Source organism: Coenobita brevimanus, chromosome 71, assembly GCF_032717465.1.
Source record: "Coenobita brevimanus isolate Jiangsu-jjx chromosome 71, ASM3271746v2, whole genome shotgun sequence".
In the NCBI taxonomy this organism is placed as follows: Eukaryota; Metazoa; Arthropoda; class Malacostraca; order Decapoda; family Coenobitidae; genus Coenobita; species Coenobita brevimanus.
Genome location: NC_137024.1, coordinates 44,100,114 through 44,114,883, shown reverse-complemented (window position 1 = coordinate 44,114,883; position 14,770 = coordinate 44,100,114). Strand labels below are relative to the sequence as shown.

Below are 14,770 nucleotides of genomic sequence, written 5' to 3'. Positions count from 1 at the left end.
ATAATAACAACCTCAGAGCCGCACGCCGCAACTATAATCTCTTTACAAGCTTCTTGCTCTCAGTATATTCAGTTCTTATTTCAGTTGAACCCTTGTCCTGTAACCACTCTAGCCACTTCTTCCTCTTTTCCTCCACCACTCTCTTAACCTCTTCACCCCACCATGCCGTACCTTTCTTCTTTGTTGTTACTCTTGCAGCACCACACACCACTTTAGCATTTTCAACTAAGCTGTCCCTATATGCATTCCATAAGCAGTCCAGATCCATTTCATTCCAAGTCACTGATTCTAGCTCCACCCCTACTTTGGTCCTGTATTCTTCTGCCATTTCTTTGATCCTCAGCTTCTCGACTTTCAGTCAACAGAGAAAGATTGTGGAAAGTTTTGCACATGTATGGTGTAGATGGTAAATTGTTAGATGCCGTAAAGAGTTTTTATGATGATAGTGAAGCATTTGTAAGGGTTAATGGGCATCTAAGTGAATGGTTCACGATGTGTGTGTGTGTGTGTGTGTGTGTGCGACAAGTTTGTGTGATGTTCCCATGGTTGTTCAATATATATGTGGATGGGGTGATGAGAGAAGTAAAAACATGAGTAATGGAGAGGGGGATGGCGTTGGTAATGAATGATAATCGATGGAATATCTCAAATTTGTTGTATGCTGATGATGCAGTGCTACTTGCAAATACCGGACAGGAGCTTGGTAGACTAGTGAGACTAGTGCAGAGTTTTGATGATGTCTGTGAGTGTCATGCCTTGAGGGTAAATATAGAAAAGAGTAAAGTGATGGTTGATGAAAGAGAAGGTGATTCCCAGTGCGATGTTACAGTCAGTGGAGAGAGACTGGAATTGCTGAGAGAGTTCAAATATCTGGATACAGTGATAGAGAGAGAGGAAAATGTGCAAAAGAAGTGGAAAGTAGAGTGACACAAGGAAGAAAAGTGGCTGGTACAATGAAGGCCTTGATAAGGAACAGAGGCTTGAGTATTTTAAAACGGTCTGACATAATTCCGCGGCCAGTGCCAGTGCCGTTTTAAAATGGTTTAAAATAAAAAACTTCACTGTGACTGCATTTTTCAAGATTCCCAGGTAAAAATCGGCAGGCATGTAAGGTAACTGTTCCTCTACCATCCCCCAAGCTGTCAAGGCCATACACTCACTCGCTCCCCTCCTCACACTTGCTCTGCTTCACTCTGCCTGTATGCCTCACCTGGTGCTGTCCATAGTGAAGGCATTTTGTAAATATTTTCATGTAAGTGTAAGTTGTAAATATTTTTTTGGAAGTGTAAGGACTATATAGTGAAGTCAAGTTGTAAATACCTTGTAAGTGCCAGGACTGTACGTCATGAAGTCAGGTTGTACCTATCATCAAGTAAGTGTAAGATAATGCATTCACAGTGAGAAAGACATGCAAATTGTGATAGATGATGAAGTAATAAGTAATCAGAAATACATTGCTAAATCTTCCCAGCATAAATACCTGAGTATACCTTACATAGAAAACGGCTTTCTCACGTATGTGGTGAGCGTGAGAGAGCGACTGTACCTGTAGACGAGTGTGCAGGACTCAATAAAACTCATTTCCGAGCCTCGGTGAGCATTTCAATGGCGAAATTCGTTGTTTCCACATCAGAATCTGTCATTTTAGCCAAAAAAAAAAAAGGTCAAAAATGGCTTGCACTGGGGTGACCCTTAGGGCTAAAAATAGCCAGCATGTGGCGGGTTAACATATGGATGTGAGACTATGGTGTGGCATGAAAATGAAAAGTCAAGAGAGAGCGGTGGAGATGGGACTGTTGGGAATGTATGTGGAGTACAGAGTGGATAGGATACGAAATAATGTGATTCGTGAAAGATGTGGAGTGAGGAAGTCTGTGGACACCATAATCAAAGAGAGTGTACTGAGATGGTATGGTCATGTGGAGAGAATGGATAACAATAGAGTGGTGAGAAAGGTTCATTTGAGCAAATTTGAAGGAGGGAGGAGGCGAGGTAGGCCAAGGAAAAGGTGGAGGGATATGGTGGATGAGTGTGTGAGGAAGAGAGGTTTGGAAGTCAGTGAGGCTAGGGAGCTGACAAGAGATCAAGCTGGCTGAATGAATATTGTGAGGAGAAGTTCATGATCAGGGATTTGGCACCCCTTTTTAACGTGACAGCATCCAGATTGACTCTGTCGGATATATTTTTCTAATATACTATAGCAGTAGCTGTGTGTGTGTGTGTGTGTGTGTATTGGCAGCCGAAACTACACATTCAAATCGCACCAAAATTGGCACAAAAATCGCAAAAAATTCGCTGATGTAAAAAACTTGGTCCCATCACAATTGAAAAACTCTTACTACTATATTTAACGAGTGATCACATTTTGACCAAAAAAATGCTGCTCCCGGAGCCTGTCATAGGATCTCCGTAGAATTTTTTGCCCAGAGGTAAAACTAAAATAAACTGGGTTCCATTCCCAAAGCTGCATATAACACGATCAGTTGGTTAGCTGCAAAAAATCCAAGTAACAACGTTACACTAGAACAACACATAAACTCGAGAGCCCTCTGCAGGAGCAAGTGCAAGGGGCCTGAAGGGCCCACGAGCACTTGTGTGAAGCTATAGAACATGGTGAATGTTTTTGGCATATCAGACAGAGCCAGGATTCTGGGGGCTTGAATGATGAGTGAATGAAAGCGTGGCCCATTGGAGTGGGCAAATTTGGGCTGTCTGGATATTGCTACTCCTCACCCTGTCCTAGGGTGAGAAAGGAGGTCTAAATGATGATGATGATGACATCTCAGCTCTATGACAGATCCTTTGCTTATTTTTCTTGTTACAGTGTTTTACCATGTACTGTATTCTCTTCATTTGTTACCATCTCATGTATTTGGGCTGATATTCTATTCAAACTGATAAGGGCACATGTGCTGATTTTCTTGAGAGCTGGCAAGAATACACTACCACCACTTTTGTGCGTGTTTTTAACTTGCTTCTATCTTCTAACCTATGAAAGGTTGGTCACTCTTTTTTTGTTGGTTGGTTGGCTTGTTCATCTTTCTTCATGTGTCCTTTCAACCAACCCCAGAAGTGGCAGGTATGTCTCTTTAGTGCTTTTTGCTTTAGCCACTGACTGGATGTCTAGGGTCATTACAGTTAAAGGTTCCAACCAGTAAGACTAGTCAAAGCTCAACCTGCTATAGTTTTAGCATTCCTCTTTAACTTTTGTGTATTTGAATCTTCACCTTCTTAAAAGTTCTAAGAGATGGGTGCAGTATTGACAAGTCCCTAGTACTAATAGATATGACAGGCTGTTCAGTTGGTGAATAAAATGATATTCCAGGCTGTTGACTAGTCGTTTCAGTTGAGGAAGAGTTTATTACATGCATGAATTGATAATACTGTGTTGAAGTGAATATTTCCCAGGCAACAATAACACTTTTTTTTTTTCTGGTTACCAACTGGCAGTTGTTTAGCAGAAGTAAATCCCTAGCTAGTAAAGAGAATCTGAGTACAGTACTCTCTTGATTATCCGACATAATAGAGCCAAAGACATGTCCAGGTAGTGGCTCCTTCCAGATAGTGGACTTCTCCCCTGGTCCACATTCATACATAACCTAAACTTGAAAGCCAGTGTAATAGGCCACTACAGTTCATCATTCAACACTTGTCCCTGTTGTTTAATACTAGTCTGTCTGGTCAAGTAGGTACCCATAAATCACAGCCAAGCAATTACCATGGTCAAGCAAACCCATCAGCCACAGACAAGCATTCACCACTACGGGACCATATCTTGCATTGACATGAAAAACACAAAAAAAACAGCTACACAAGAAAAATGCAGTGGGCACACAAAACATAATAGTAAAATAGAATAAAATCATGGTACAGTTCAGTAAGCTAGAATAAAATCATTGTCAACACAAATGATTTGACCATCCCACATAAGTCTTACTCACGATCACCCGCTTCTAAAGAATCAGCACTGCCCTCTTCCTTTTCCCTGGTGAAGTGGCCATCATCACACACCCTAGGAAGAAGGATGCAAGGAATAGTAAGGCCTGAAGCAGGTAGGGAACCACCATGAAAGCTACCATGTGCACCGCCATGACAGAGGTCTGGGACGAGCTGCTTACTACATAAGCGGTGCGCATGAACTGAGAGCAAACACTGGGGGTGTCTGGCAGACGTAAGGTAAACAAACCAGCCCAACATGGCGGCACCACTGGGCTATTCTTGCCTGTCTGGGTGGAAATTTTTCACACGACCATAGTTTCTAGATGTACACAAGCATTTTGTCTGGATAGTGGGAAAAAATGTATGAATAATGGTTTGGAACAGCCAGACCACAGCATCCAGGTAAGGGATGGTCCAGGTAATGGCTGTCTGGATAATTGAGAGATTGCTGTATGCAGTTTTAGTATGTTATTGATTCCTGTCAGCACAGGTTGAATAATATCTTCATTGTCCCCATGATTATTGCCATACAGTACTATATATGCTAGTAACTGACATGTCAGTGAATCGATTTTTTTTCATTAGGTGCAGGTGCTGGGCGCGAAGAGCGGGTAGGGAGTGGGGAACGACGGATTCGGCTGGGATCATTACACCCAGCCACTCACTATGGTGTTAGAGTGGCAGCTGAGAACAGGGTGGGGCGTGGACAGGCATCACCAACAGTCAGTGCTACCACCCAGGAAGAGCCCCCATCAGCACCACCTAGGGCAGTCACGGTTAGTCATCATTCTGCTATCATTTCTGTGACTCTTTGATATGGATAATAGACTTCAAATGATGTTGTTATTACTGTTGACTCAGTCTCTTCTGGATGTGAGCCCAATAGGTTACTGGAATTCAGCTACTTCAGCAGGATGATGTAAAATGTGTTTTGTTGAGATTATGTTCAAGGATTTTCTGTCTTGAGAGTGCAAAGTGCATGAGCAGAGTACCATAAATGCTCTGGTGTGTGACCACAGTGAATAGTTTGTAAGGCATATATACTTGCTCCCCTAGCAGTCCAACTGTATAAAGGAGAGCATTGCTATATCTGTAATTACATTTGCAATGGGTACATGGCACAGAAACTGATGTTCTGTATACAAAGATGAGAAAGACTCCAGTTTTGGTTCTAAAAGGTTTGCAGCAAGTACAGTAGTTTTCTGCCTTCTCTTATGTCAGGCACTGTCTAGTCTTTTAAAGGTAGGAGACATATCTGGGAAAAGCATAAGATTCTTCTTAGACACCATGGAGCTGCAATAATTCAAGTACAAAAATGCATCATAACATGGATAGTAATGGCACCAATTTTTCAGTTTTTGGTGAAGGGAATTTGAAAACTGTACTGCAAAATGCAGATAATCTGGATCATTAGGTACCACTGCTGCTCTTGCTCAATCCAGAATTGTTTGACTGAACAGACTTGTCGACCACAGGTAAGCAATTGCTCCAAAGAGGTTGCCCCATAGGTTCCCTACATGATTGATGTTGTGTCTGTGTCTTAATGTGGCATGTACTGTGCAGTGTTCCCTAATGTGTGTTCTATGTTGTGTTAGCCTATTCTACAAGGTAGGCATGTGTCATCTATAACTGCACCCAGTCCAAATCTAGGCTGATTGCTAACAAGGGCTGGATGATATCCTGCTCTAAGTCTAGCTAAATGAACTCAATCATCTCTATTTAAGGATACATCCAAAGTGTGTATGTCAGAAGGAGGACTTATAATATAGTGTTAATATAGTATTCTGATGAAGGTGTTGTATTGCCCCATGTGTGAAGTGAATATATAAATGTTTTGTTATTGTTGATTTTGGAATGTGTGGAAGTGGGATTTTGTTGTAAAGGGTTTGAGCATATTTGTGTGGTGATTGTTTCATGTTCCTACTTCTGTTGTGTGTATTTGTCATGTAATGACAGGGGTGTTGTGTATTGACACAGGCTACTACATAGAATTGTGTGCCTTTCATATCAAGGTAGTCTCTGATGGGGATGACTTTCAGAATGTAAGTGAGCTGTGGGAGTGGTTTCGGTGCAGCTAGTGGTGATCCATCAGGCTTTGTTCTATATGATTTGCAAGGTGTTGTAGTGAATATATGATAGGATGGAGGTCCATGCTGGGAAACAATGAACATCACAGACCTAATGTATTGTTTATACAGTAAGAAGAGTGTTTCTTTTTGTTGCCCAGAGTCAGCCCTGCAGTTGTCCGAGAGCATTGAGTCTGGAAGTCAGTCTAGGGATCTTAGTGGAGAATGTGTGAGGTGCAAGTACATTGTTAAGTGTTATGCATTATGTGAGGGGAGTACCTGTGTTCATGTTTACAGTTGGTGATGGTGGATGTGTCTGGGGAGATTGCAGGTCCATAGCCAGACTTTTTTTTTGGGGGGATGTTTTTTACAGAGACTGGACTTGCATAGCAGCTGGCTGGTCAAAGGTCTGCTGCATGCTTACTATGGGGGGTCTGGGTGTATGCATAAGCGTTGTTGAGGAGCAGCAGAAAACTCCTGAGTGACAGAGAGTGACTCTTTTTGCACTGACATAAAAAAATAGACTATTAGAAAGTGAACCTTCAGGCAGGTGGGGGGATTGTCCGACCTTCTCGACACTCCCTGGCTACTGGCCTGGATTGTCAGCCTGTTGTTCTTGACCCAAATCTCAGTGTGTTAAGGTAGCCCTGTTGTCATGTGCTGGCTGTGTTTGCGGTGTGGTGTGTGGTTGTTATGGTCATGTCATCTGCATATGAGGCAATGTTTTTGTGTGGCATGGGTGTGGGAATACGATGCATGTATAGCTTGAATACTGTAGTGTGAGTGAGAATTGAGCCCTGTGGAATTTTGTTAGGGAGATTTCGTGTTCACAGTGACCTGCTGTGAAATATAACATGTGCCTGTCTGCCAGGCAAACAGTTGGCAAACCAGCATTAGGTGCTGTTCTCCATGTTTGGGTTGTATATCTTGGTGATTAGTTTGCACTGGGGAAAGGCACGGAAGTTATTAGTGTCTACTGGTGGTAGGAGGTGGCAACCATCATGCACTCACATCATTTAGTACTGCCTACTTCTTTCCCTACTTTCATTCTATCTCTGTGTCTGTCCCCATCTCTTCCTACTTCACCCTTTCCATCCTGTCACTTTTCATAACTCTTCTTTCCATGTCAAGTAGCTCTACACACAGTGACATGCCTAATGGTTTCATGTAACTGACCCAGGAAACCATTTACAGTGCTGGGTGGTAAGCATATTACCAGATTATGGAGTGAAGTGGAGCCCCTGTTAATTGGGTGGAAAGACAAAAATACAATGTCTATCTAGGAACCAAACTTCCACACTATTCCCTACGCCTCACTGTGGTGAGGCGCCCTCATCTGTAAGGCAACATCAGTTCACTGCATGGGATTGCTCTGCAGGGGTGGTTGCTTACTGCATTTGATGAGTCTGCTCAGCCAGACAGATTGGGATTGATCATCAACAGCAACAAATAATGTCTATTGTTTTGAGAAGTGTACTCTGACCGGGTATTGTGGAGTTGATGCCATCTGACACTTGTTTTATGAGATGAGTCAGTAAGGTATTTGTACTAGAAGTGCTCTAAATCTGTGTTGTGAAGGAGTAAAGGGACATGGGATGTGACTTTGTTGATAGAAGGTGTTCAGTTAATTTGGACAGTGTGGCAAGTAGCGTTATGTGTTTGTACGAACAAGGGTGTGTTGGGTCCTTGTTTGGTTTAAGAGTGGTGATAATTGTTCCATGTTTCCAAATATTTGGAATGTTATAGTGTGCATTTGAGTAGTTGCTGATGTATGAGGGCCTGGATGCCTTGTGGCTTTTACTATTTCTGTTGCAGGTTAACCCCTCTATGGCCACCAGCGTTGAATGATGCTTTACAGGAGCATGGCTGGTAGCGTCAATGCAGCACGACCTGTAAAGAACTGTGAAGAATTTTAGGAAGTGAACAAACATCTGGGATATGTTGACACAGACCTTCCCTAGCCTCCCAGTCAACCAAGCTGTCAGTACGGCACATGGCACAGTCATGAGTAGACATTCAATTCTCAACCCTCTCAAGGCCATCACCCCCTTGCAGCGCCGCCATCTGCACATGCGCAAAGCCCTCACAAGCCCTGAAATCAGGGCTGAACTCTTCCTCAGGGGTGGAGAGAGTGACAATGACAGAATTGGCTCGGATGAAGAGGGTGGGAGTAGTGTTGATGACACTGACGAGTGGTATGAAACACCAGCAGAGGAGGATGAAGATGACAAGGACCCCAACAACACTGGCGATGATGCTCCGCCTCCTCCTCATCGCAGGATTGCTGCACCACCTGCTAAGAAAAAGAAGGTGGCAAAGCAATTATTTCCTGCCACAAAGGATAAGAAGACAACCGCCAGCAAGATATGCTGCAGGTGCAGGAGCACTGCCTGAGTTCCTCCTCCTGTGCTCCACCATTACGACGGTAGGTAGGCGCGAAGTGGGGAGGATGCAAGGGCGCTCTAGCAGACATTGCCGGAACTACGGGCCAAAACACAGCTGTTCGTCACCGCATGGCAAATTTAGAGTAGGGATGAACGCACATCAGCTTTTTTTTTGCATTATGACATTTTTTAGCCATTTTTGGACCCAAGCCCAAAATGTCCGGGACATGGGATGTCCAGGACTTGGGCATCCGAGTCTTAAAGGGATTGCTGTATGGGAAAAAAAATCATCTATCTATCTCTCTATCTATAGCCAGATGCCTCATTCCCGTTTGGGGTGGCCACAAACAAATCGCCTCCACGTTGCCCTGTCCCTCGCCATTTCACTGCCCTGCTCCCAACTCACACCCCCCTCTCTCATATACCTCTCCACCCCATCCCTCCATCTCATCCTCGGCCTCCCCCTCCCTCTTCCCCCCTCCACCTCACTCACATACATTCTCTTTGTCAGTCTTTCACCCTCCATCCTCTCCACATGGCCAAAAAAATCATAATTTAGGTATTTCTACCTATAGTTTCGCCGATTTTATACTAATTTTGATCATTTTACGTATTTCTTGCTTTGCACAACCATTTCAGCAGTGTTTGCGGTGTTTACATGGTGAATATAGATGGGAGGAAAACCTTCTCTTCCCTTCACGCTAATCCCTTTGTGCAAGTTGCAAATCACAGGTCGTGTTGAATTTTAGCTGCTGCAGTTCAGCCTGTACACACAAAGGAGCACCCTTTCTCGTTAAAGTCTAAAAATAGCATCTCTCGCCTCTTTTTGGACACAAACTAAACTACCCAGACTACAAAAATAACTCAATACTTGCATAGACACAATAAACATAAAAAATATGAAAAAAAATGCATAATAAATATTTTTTCTTATGAAACTTCCCATATTATATACTGATTTTATTTATAATACACATATCTAGTCATTTCAAACCATTTCAGCACCATTGAAATTTTTTGGGATGAAAATATGGATAATGTATTTCTTAGTGTGATGTTTTGTTGAGCCCTTGCTTCGTTTTCACCCGTGGGTACACGGTCATTTTGCAAAATTTTTCACGCTTCATTGCGAAGCACAGGATGAGTTCAGGAAGCTAAAAATTGCATTGCTATGTACGCCAGACACTTCCCTCCAGTTTGGTAAAGTGAAAAATTCAATTTTTGAAATTTGGAAATTGGTGCCGGCACCAGCCACTAGGTCCTGACAATTTTCGGAGGCACACAGCCACAGAGGGGTTAATGATGCCATACAACCCTGTTCTTGTAGAGTTTTTTGTTTTCTTAACTTGGTGGATGTTGGTGTTAAGTGACTTATTTTTACTTGAAGATTGACAAGTGTTTTTGCTTTTTCTTTGTAGGAAGGGATCTGTCAGGTGTTGGAGGTGATGGAGAGATGGGTCTTGGATGCACATGCTTGTAAATTAGTGATACTGCTATGTACTGTATTTGTAGAGCTGAGAGAGGTCTGTGGATGATTAAATGTTGTTGAAAACACCATTTAGTTTTCCATATTCTTTGTACAAGTTTTTTCTAAATCTCGCTGTTCAGCTTTTGGAGTACTGTATTGTGATGTGTCTTGAGTGTGTTGGGGGGGGGGGAAAGAGGGCATTGTCTCATGAGTTTTTTAAAAATCTCACTGTTCAGCTTTTGGAGTATTGTGATGTGTCTTGTGTGTTACCTTGTGGAATGTATTGTTTGTCTGCATTGAGTGTGATAGTTTGGAAATTTGAATAGTGCCTGTTAATGTTGGTGAGATAATTTGGAAGTTTGAATTGTGCCTGTTAATGTTGGTGATGGGTGTGTTATTTAGTGTGCTGGAATGTTGTTCTGTTTCTTTAGTGAATTTCGTCAGTCTGCTTTCTTATGGTTTGTGTACATGAGATGTAATCACTCTGATCTGGATTGTGTTTCAGTGGTGATATTGGTGGGGAGATGATCTGTAGCAAGTTAGGGTTTTCCATTCACCATGTGGTGTTTAGTGCAAACATTGATGAACAGAATTAATGTCTGAGGAGGAGGGGGTGTGGTTTGCCTAGTGTGGGATGAGCTTTGAATGAAGTGTCATTGAGAAGGTACATGTTGTTGAGTTGTAAAGCAATGTCATGGCCACAGCAGTTTTGTTGATTGTATCCATACCAGACTGTTTTTAGCATTAAAGTCCCCAGCATTAACAGAAGTACTGTTGTTGTTTGTGTTAGAGAAAAAATCTGAGGGTTGTATTACATTGGTACAGAGTGGGAGGTGTCAGTGAAATGTAAATGTTAAAAATATTGATTTCTTGTTTGTGACCAGATGTGACACTGAGTGACTGTATTTCTTATGTTGTGTCATTCTGAAAATGTAATAGTATTGTTTGTCTTTTAAATCTGTAGAGGATTGATAAGTGAATGTATACACAATGATGAGGCCTCCTGCATGACCTCATTTCCATCTGAACAGATGTGTGACCAGTGTTTGATTTGGGGGTTCTGTTGTGTGAATGTCAGTTTTGTTTCTTGTATGGGAGCTATGTGTCTGTCATGGTCATAAAGGAATTATTCTGTTTCTGATGTGTTTTGCAGAGGCCATCAACATTTAGCTTTACTGTAATATATTCATGCATATTGGAGGTGGTGTTTGTCTGATGCATGTCTGTGTTGTGGGTGTGGTGCTTCTATACAGAGACTGAGCTGTGATGTCTGTGGTTGTGTGAGTGGGGGGGTTGTTAGCGTGGGTAGGGGGATTTGTGTTTGATGTGACAGGAAGAGCGTTTGTGGATGTGTTGCACTTGTCACACACCCATGTGTTGTGGTATTGTCTGGCATTTGTCAGTGTAGTGCATGTGATGTGACTCCATTCTCTGCAAGAACTGCATTGAACAGGTCTACATGTTTCTCTTGTGCCTGTGATGTGTAGGGAACAAACCAGGCATATGTACTGTGTTTCTGTAAGAGCCTCATCAAATAGATCCGCATGTTTGTCAAGCATTTATGATATGTAGGAAGCAAACCAGGCATGTGCATCATGTTTGTGACCCAGGATTGCTCTGTGTCTCTGGCAAATGTGAGGAGCAGGGAAATGACTGCCAAAGAGTAATCTTTCTTAGTGTAAAAAATGGTGTAGGGAGCAGCTGCCCCTCATGCTGGAGAAGGCACCCTGCCGGGCTGGACTAGGGTCCTCCTCACGGGATGCAGGGCAGGATGAGGAAGCCTTGTTCCCAGGCAGGACGTGCATCTGCTTCTCTCCACCCTGGGCAACAGCAGCACCATGGGAAGGCTCCTGTTCACCACTTTCATTTTTTTTTTTTTTTCAGCAGAAAGGAAAAACAAATGAATAAAAAAAAAAAAAAATCCATACACCAGATTACTGGTGTCCTCCATTGATTAAAAATCTTTAACATTTGGATTTGAATAGATGTAGGTTGAAGTTTGGGAGGAAATAACTCTAGGGAAGTGAGTTCCAAGGAGATGCAGTTCAGGGAATAAAAGGTTTCTAATGGGCAGAAGTTCTACAATATGGCAGTGTGACATTCCAGCCATGAGCACTACCAGATGCCCGTGTAGCACAGGGGAAGGCATGGAGAGCTGGCACAATGGGTGCAACTTGTCTGGAAGCATCTGTAAAATAATGCAAGGGGAGGCAACATCCTTTCCTACCTGCAAGGGAGGTAGTTTATTTGTAATAGCAGGGTTACTATTAATTTTAACACCTTTGTTCTGAATTTTGTCTAGTTGCTTTAGTGCAGCCTCTCTACATCTATTCCACAAAGTTGAGCAGTGTTCCAGCTAATAGCATTCATGATTTATAAACTAAAGCTAACTGCTCATCAATGAATAAGCTACGAACTCTGTACAATAATCCAAGTTTCTCTGAGGCGGTATTGGCAAGTAATCTGACATGAGAGGCCCAGCTGAGGGCATTGTTAAGTGAAACACCAAGAATTTCAGTGCTTTTGGAGATAGCAATATTAGTAGTATTGAAGGTAGTACAGGATTTTTTTTTTTTTTTTTCAAGGAAGAAGGAACCAAAGTCCAGGAGCCTGCGAACTGTTCCTTCCAAGAAAAAAGCAGAAACAATACAACAGAGAGCCAAATTCAAGATCTGTTCATTTTGAGATGCCTGGACACATTGTGTTTGAAGACTGGAGATCATAGGAAGTAGGAAATACAGACAGAGGGAGACAGTTCCAGAGTTGACCTGTTGCATAAATGAAGGACTGGGAGTAACGGTTAACTCTTGCATTAGTGAGTTGGACAGAAAAGGGATGAGAGTTGGTTGTCAGACGGGTGCTGCACACCCATCGTAGAGATGGAGGGATGCAAGCAGACAGTTCAGTGGAACAGTGACCATTGAAATAGCGATAGAAAAGTGGTAAAGATGCAACAGTGCGGCAAAGAGACAGAGGTTGAAGGGAGCCAGCAAGGGGAGGAGAATTAATGAGATGAAAAGCCTTTGACTCCTCCTTGTTGAAAAGAGCTGTACTGTATGTGGGAAGCCTCCCCACACATGAGAGTTGTACTCTACACAGGAGCAAATAAAACCCGTGTATAAAGTCAGCAACTGTGCAAAGGTAATATCTGTCTATTAGTAAACTGTATGTATTTGGTTTTACTAGCATTAAATGAGACAAGGTTATTTTGTCCCCATTCAGTGATCCTAGATAAGTCTTGATTTATGGAGATGGCTGTACTGAGTTGTGAGTTAGAGATATTAAATTTTGTGATTGGGTGTTTAAGTGTGAATGAGCTGTGAAGTGTTGGGTCATCTGCATATGAATGGATGGAATTATGGATGACAAATAAGAGATCATCAATATGAATTAGGAATAGGGTTGGAGCCAGAGCTGATCCTTGTGGCACGCTGGTGTTGAGTGGAAATTGGAATATACATCATCTACTTTTACGCTTATCTTTCTGTCACTGAGATATGAGGAAATCAGAGAAACAAGAGACGTTAGTCCTTAGCAAGGGAGTTTGGATAGCAGGGAACAGTGCCACACTCTGTCAAAAACAAGCAATCATGTACTTTCATGATTATCACAAAGTGAGCTACAACAGAGGAGTCCCATTGTAGTTGGGCTTGCTAGCCTGAAGGGATACTGACTAGCCAGTTTCTGCCACAATCTTATATGTTTATGTTCTCATTAGCAGTAATGAAGATATATCTCTGTGATCTGAAAAGATAACAATTATATTTACATCTGATGCTTAATATTTCAGTACAGTACTTTTTGTGGGAGATTGTGTGTGCGTATGTGCCAGTGCAGGATCGTGCAAGTAGAGTGAAAGAAGAGTTCTGGACAAATGTGGAAGCGTGCATGGAAATTTTGAAAGGAATGAGAGAGTGTTTTTGATTGGAGATATGAATGGAAAAGTAGGGAATGTGGGGGTGGATGAGTAGTTGGTGAGTGGGGTGTGCCTGCAGAAATGGATGAGAATGGCAGTGCTGTAGTGGACATTTGTGCAGGGAAGGGGTTGGTGATAACCAATACTCTCTTTAGACACAAAATGATCTACATGTACTGTATATGTGGCGAATGATGAGTTGGGGGGGGGCAAACTAAATGAACAGAAAGCAGTGATTGATTATATGGGTGTGGATGATAGAATGAGGAGGTGTGCAATGGATGCAAGAGCATATAGAGGTTGGGGGAGTGGACTTTCTGACTATCACTTGGTAGTGGTGAAAGTCAAGGTTCAAATGAAATGGAGGAATAGAGGAAGGGAAGGACAGGAGGAAGTAGTTCATACAAGGAGGTAGAAAGGTTGCAAGAAGATGGAAAAAAGGCAGAATATAGGAGAGAAGTGGAAGATCGATCGGGTAAATATGATTTGAAGCAAATGCAGGATGTGGAAGGTGTGTGCAGGATATTCACAGAAGAAATCTGTGCAGCATGTAAGGTGCTATGTGGGGTGAAGAGAAGATGAAAAGGGGTGCAAGGAACAGCATGGTGGAATGAAGAGGTGAGACAGGCTGTGGCACAAAAAAAGAATGCATATATTGAGTGAATGAGAAGCAGGAGCGTCGAGGAAGTTCGGAGACGGAAGAGAGAGTTATACGTAGAGAGGAAGAGGGAGGTTAAAAGATTAGTAAGAAGAGAGTGGATGAGGACTTTGGAAGGATTTTGAGTGTAAGAATGTGAGAAAATGTTTTGGAAAGAGGAAAAGAGTGTCAGACAGGGTGATAGAGAAGTTAGTTGGGGAGTGAAAGATAATAATAGTAGATTGCTTGTGGAGAAAGGAGAAAGAGTGAGCAGATGGAGAGAACATGTTAAGGAATTGTTGAATGTAGAGAAGGAAAGTAATGCAAGTATAAGTGGCTGGAGATGACTGAGAGAAGGAG

General features: G+C 42.4%; 1 protein-coding gene across 1 annotated transcript in view; it reads left to right on the top strand.

Annotated features, from left to right (window-relative positions):
- The window catches only part of LOC145406769 (cell adhesion molecule Dscam1-like), a 235,237-nt gene that overhangs the window by 170,741 nt on the left and 49,726 nt on the right, over nt 1-14,770 (top strand). The window contains exon 17 of the mRNA XM_080277865.1: nt 4,525-4,715. Coding sequence (XP_080133991.1) covers nt 4,525-4,715 — 191 coding nt within the window. The remainder of the gene's footprint in view (nt 1-4,524; nt 4,716-14,770) is intronic.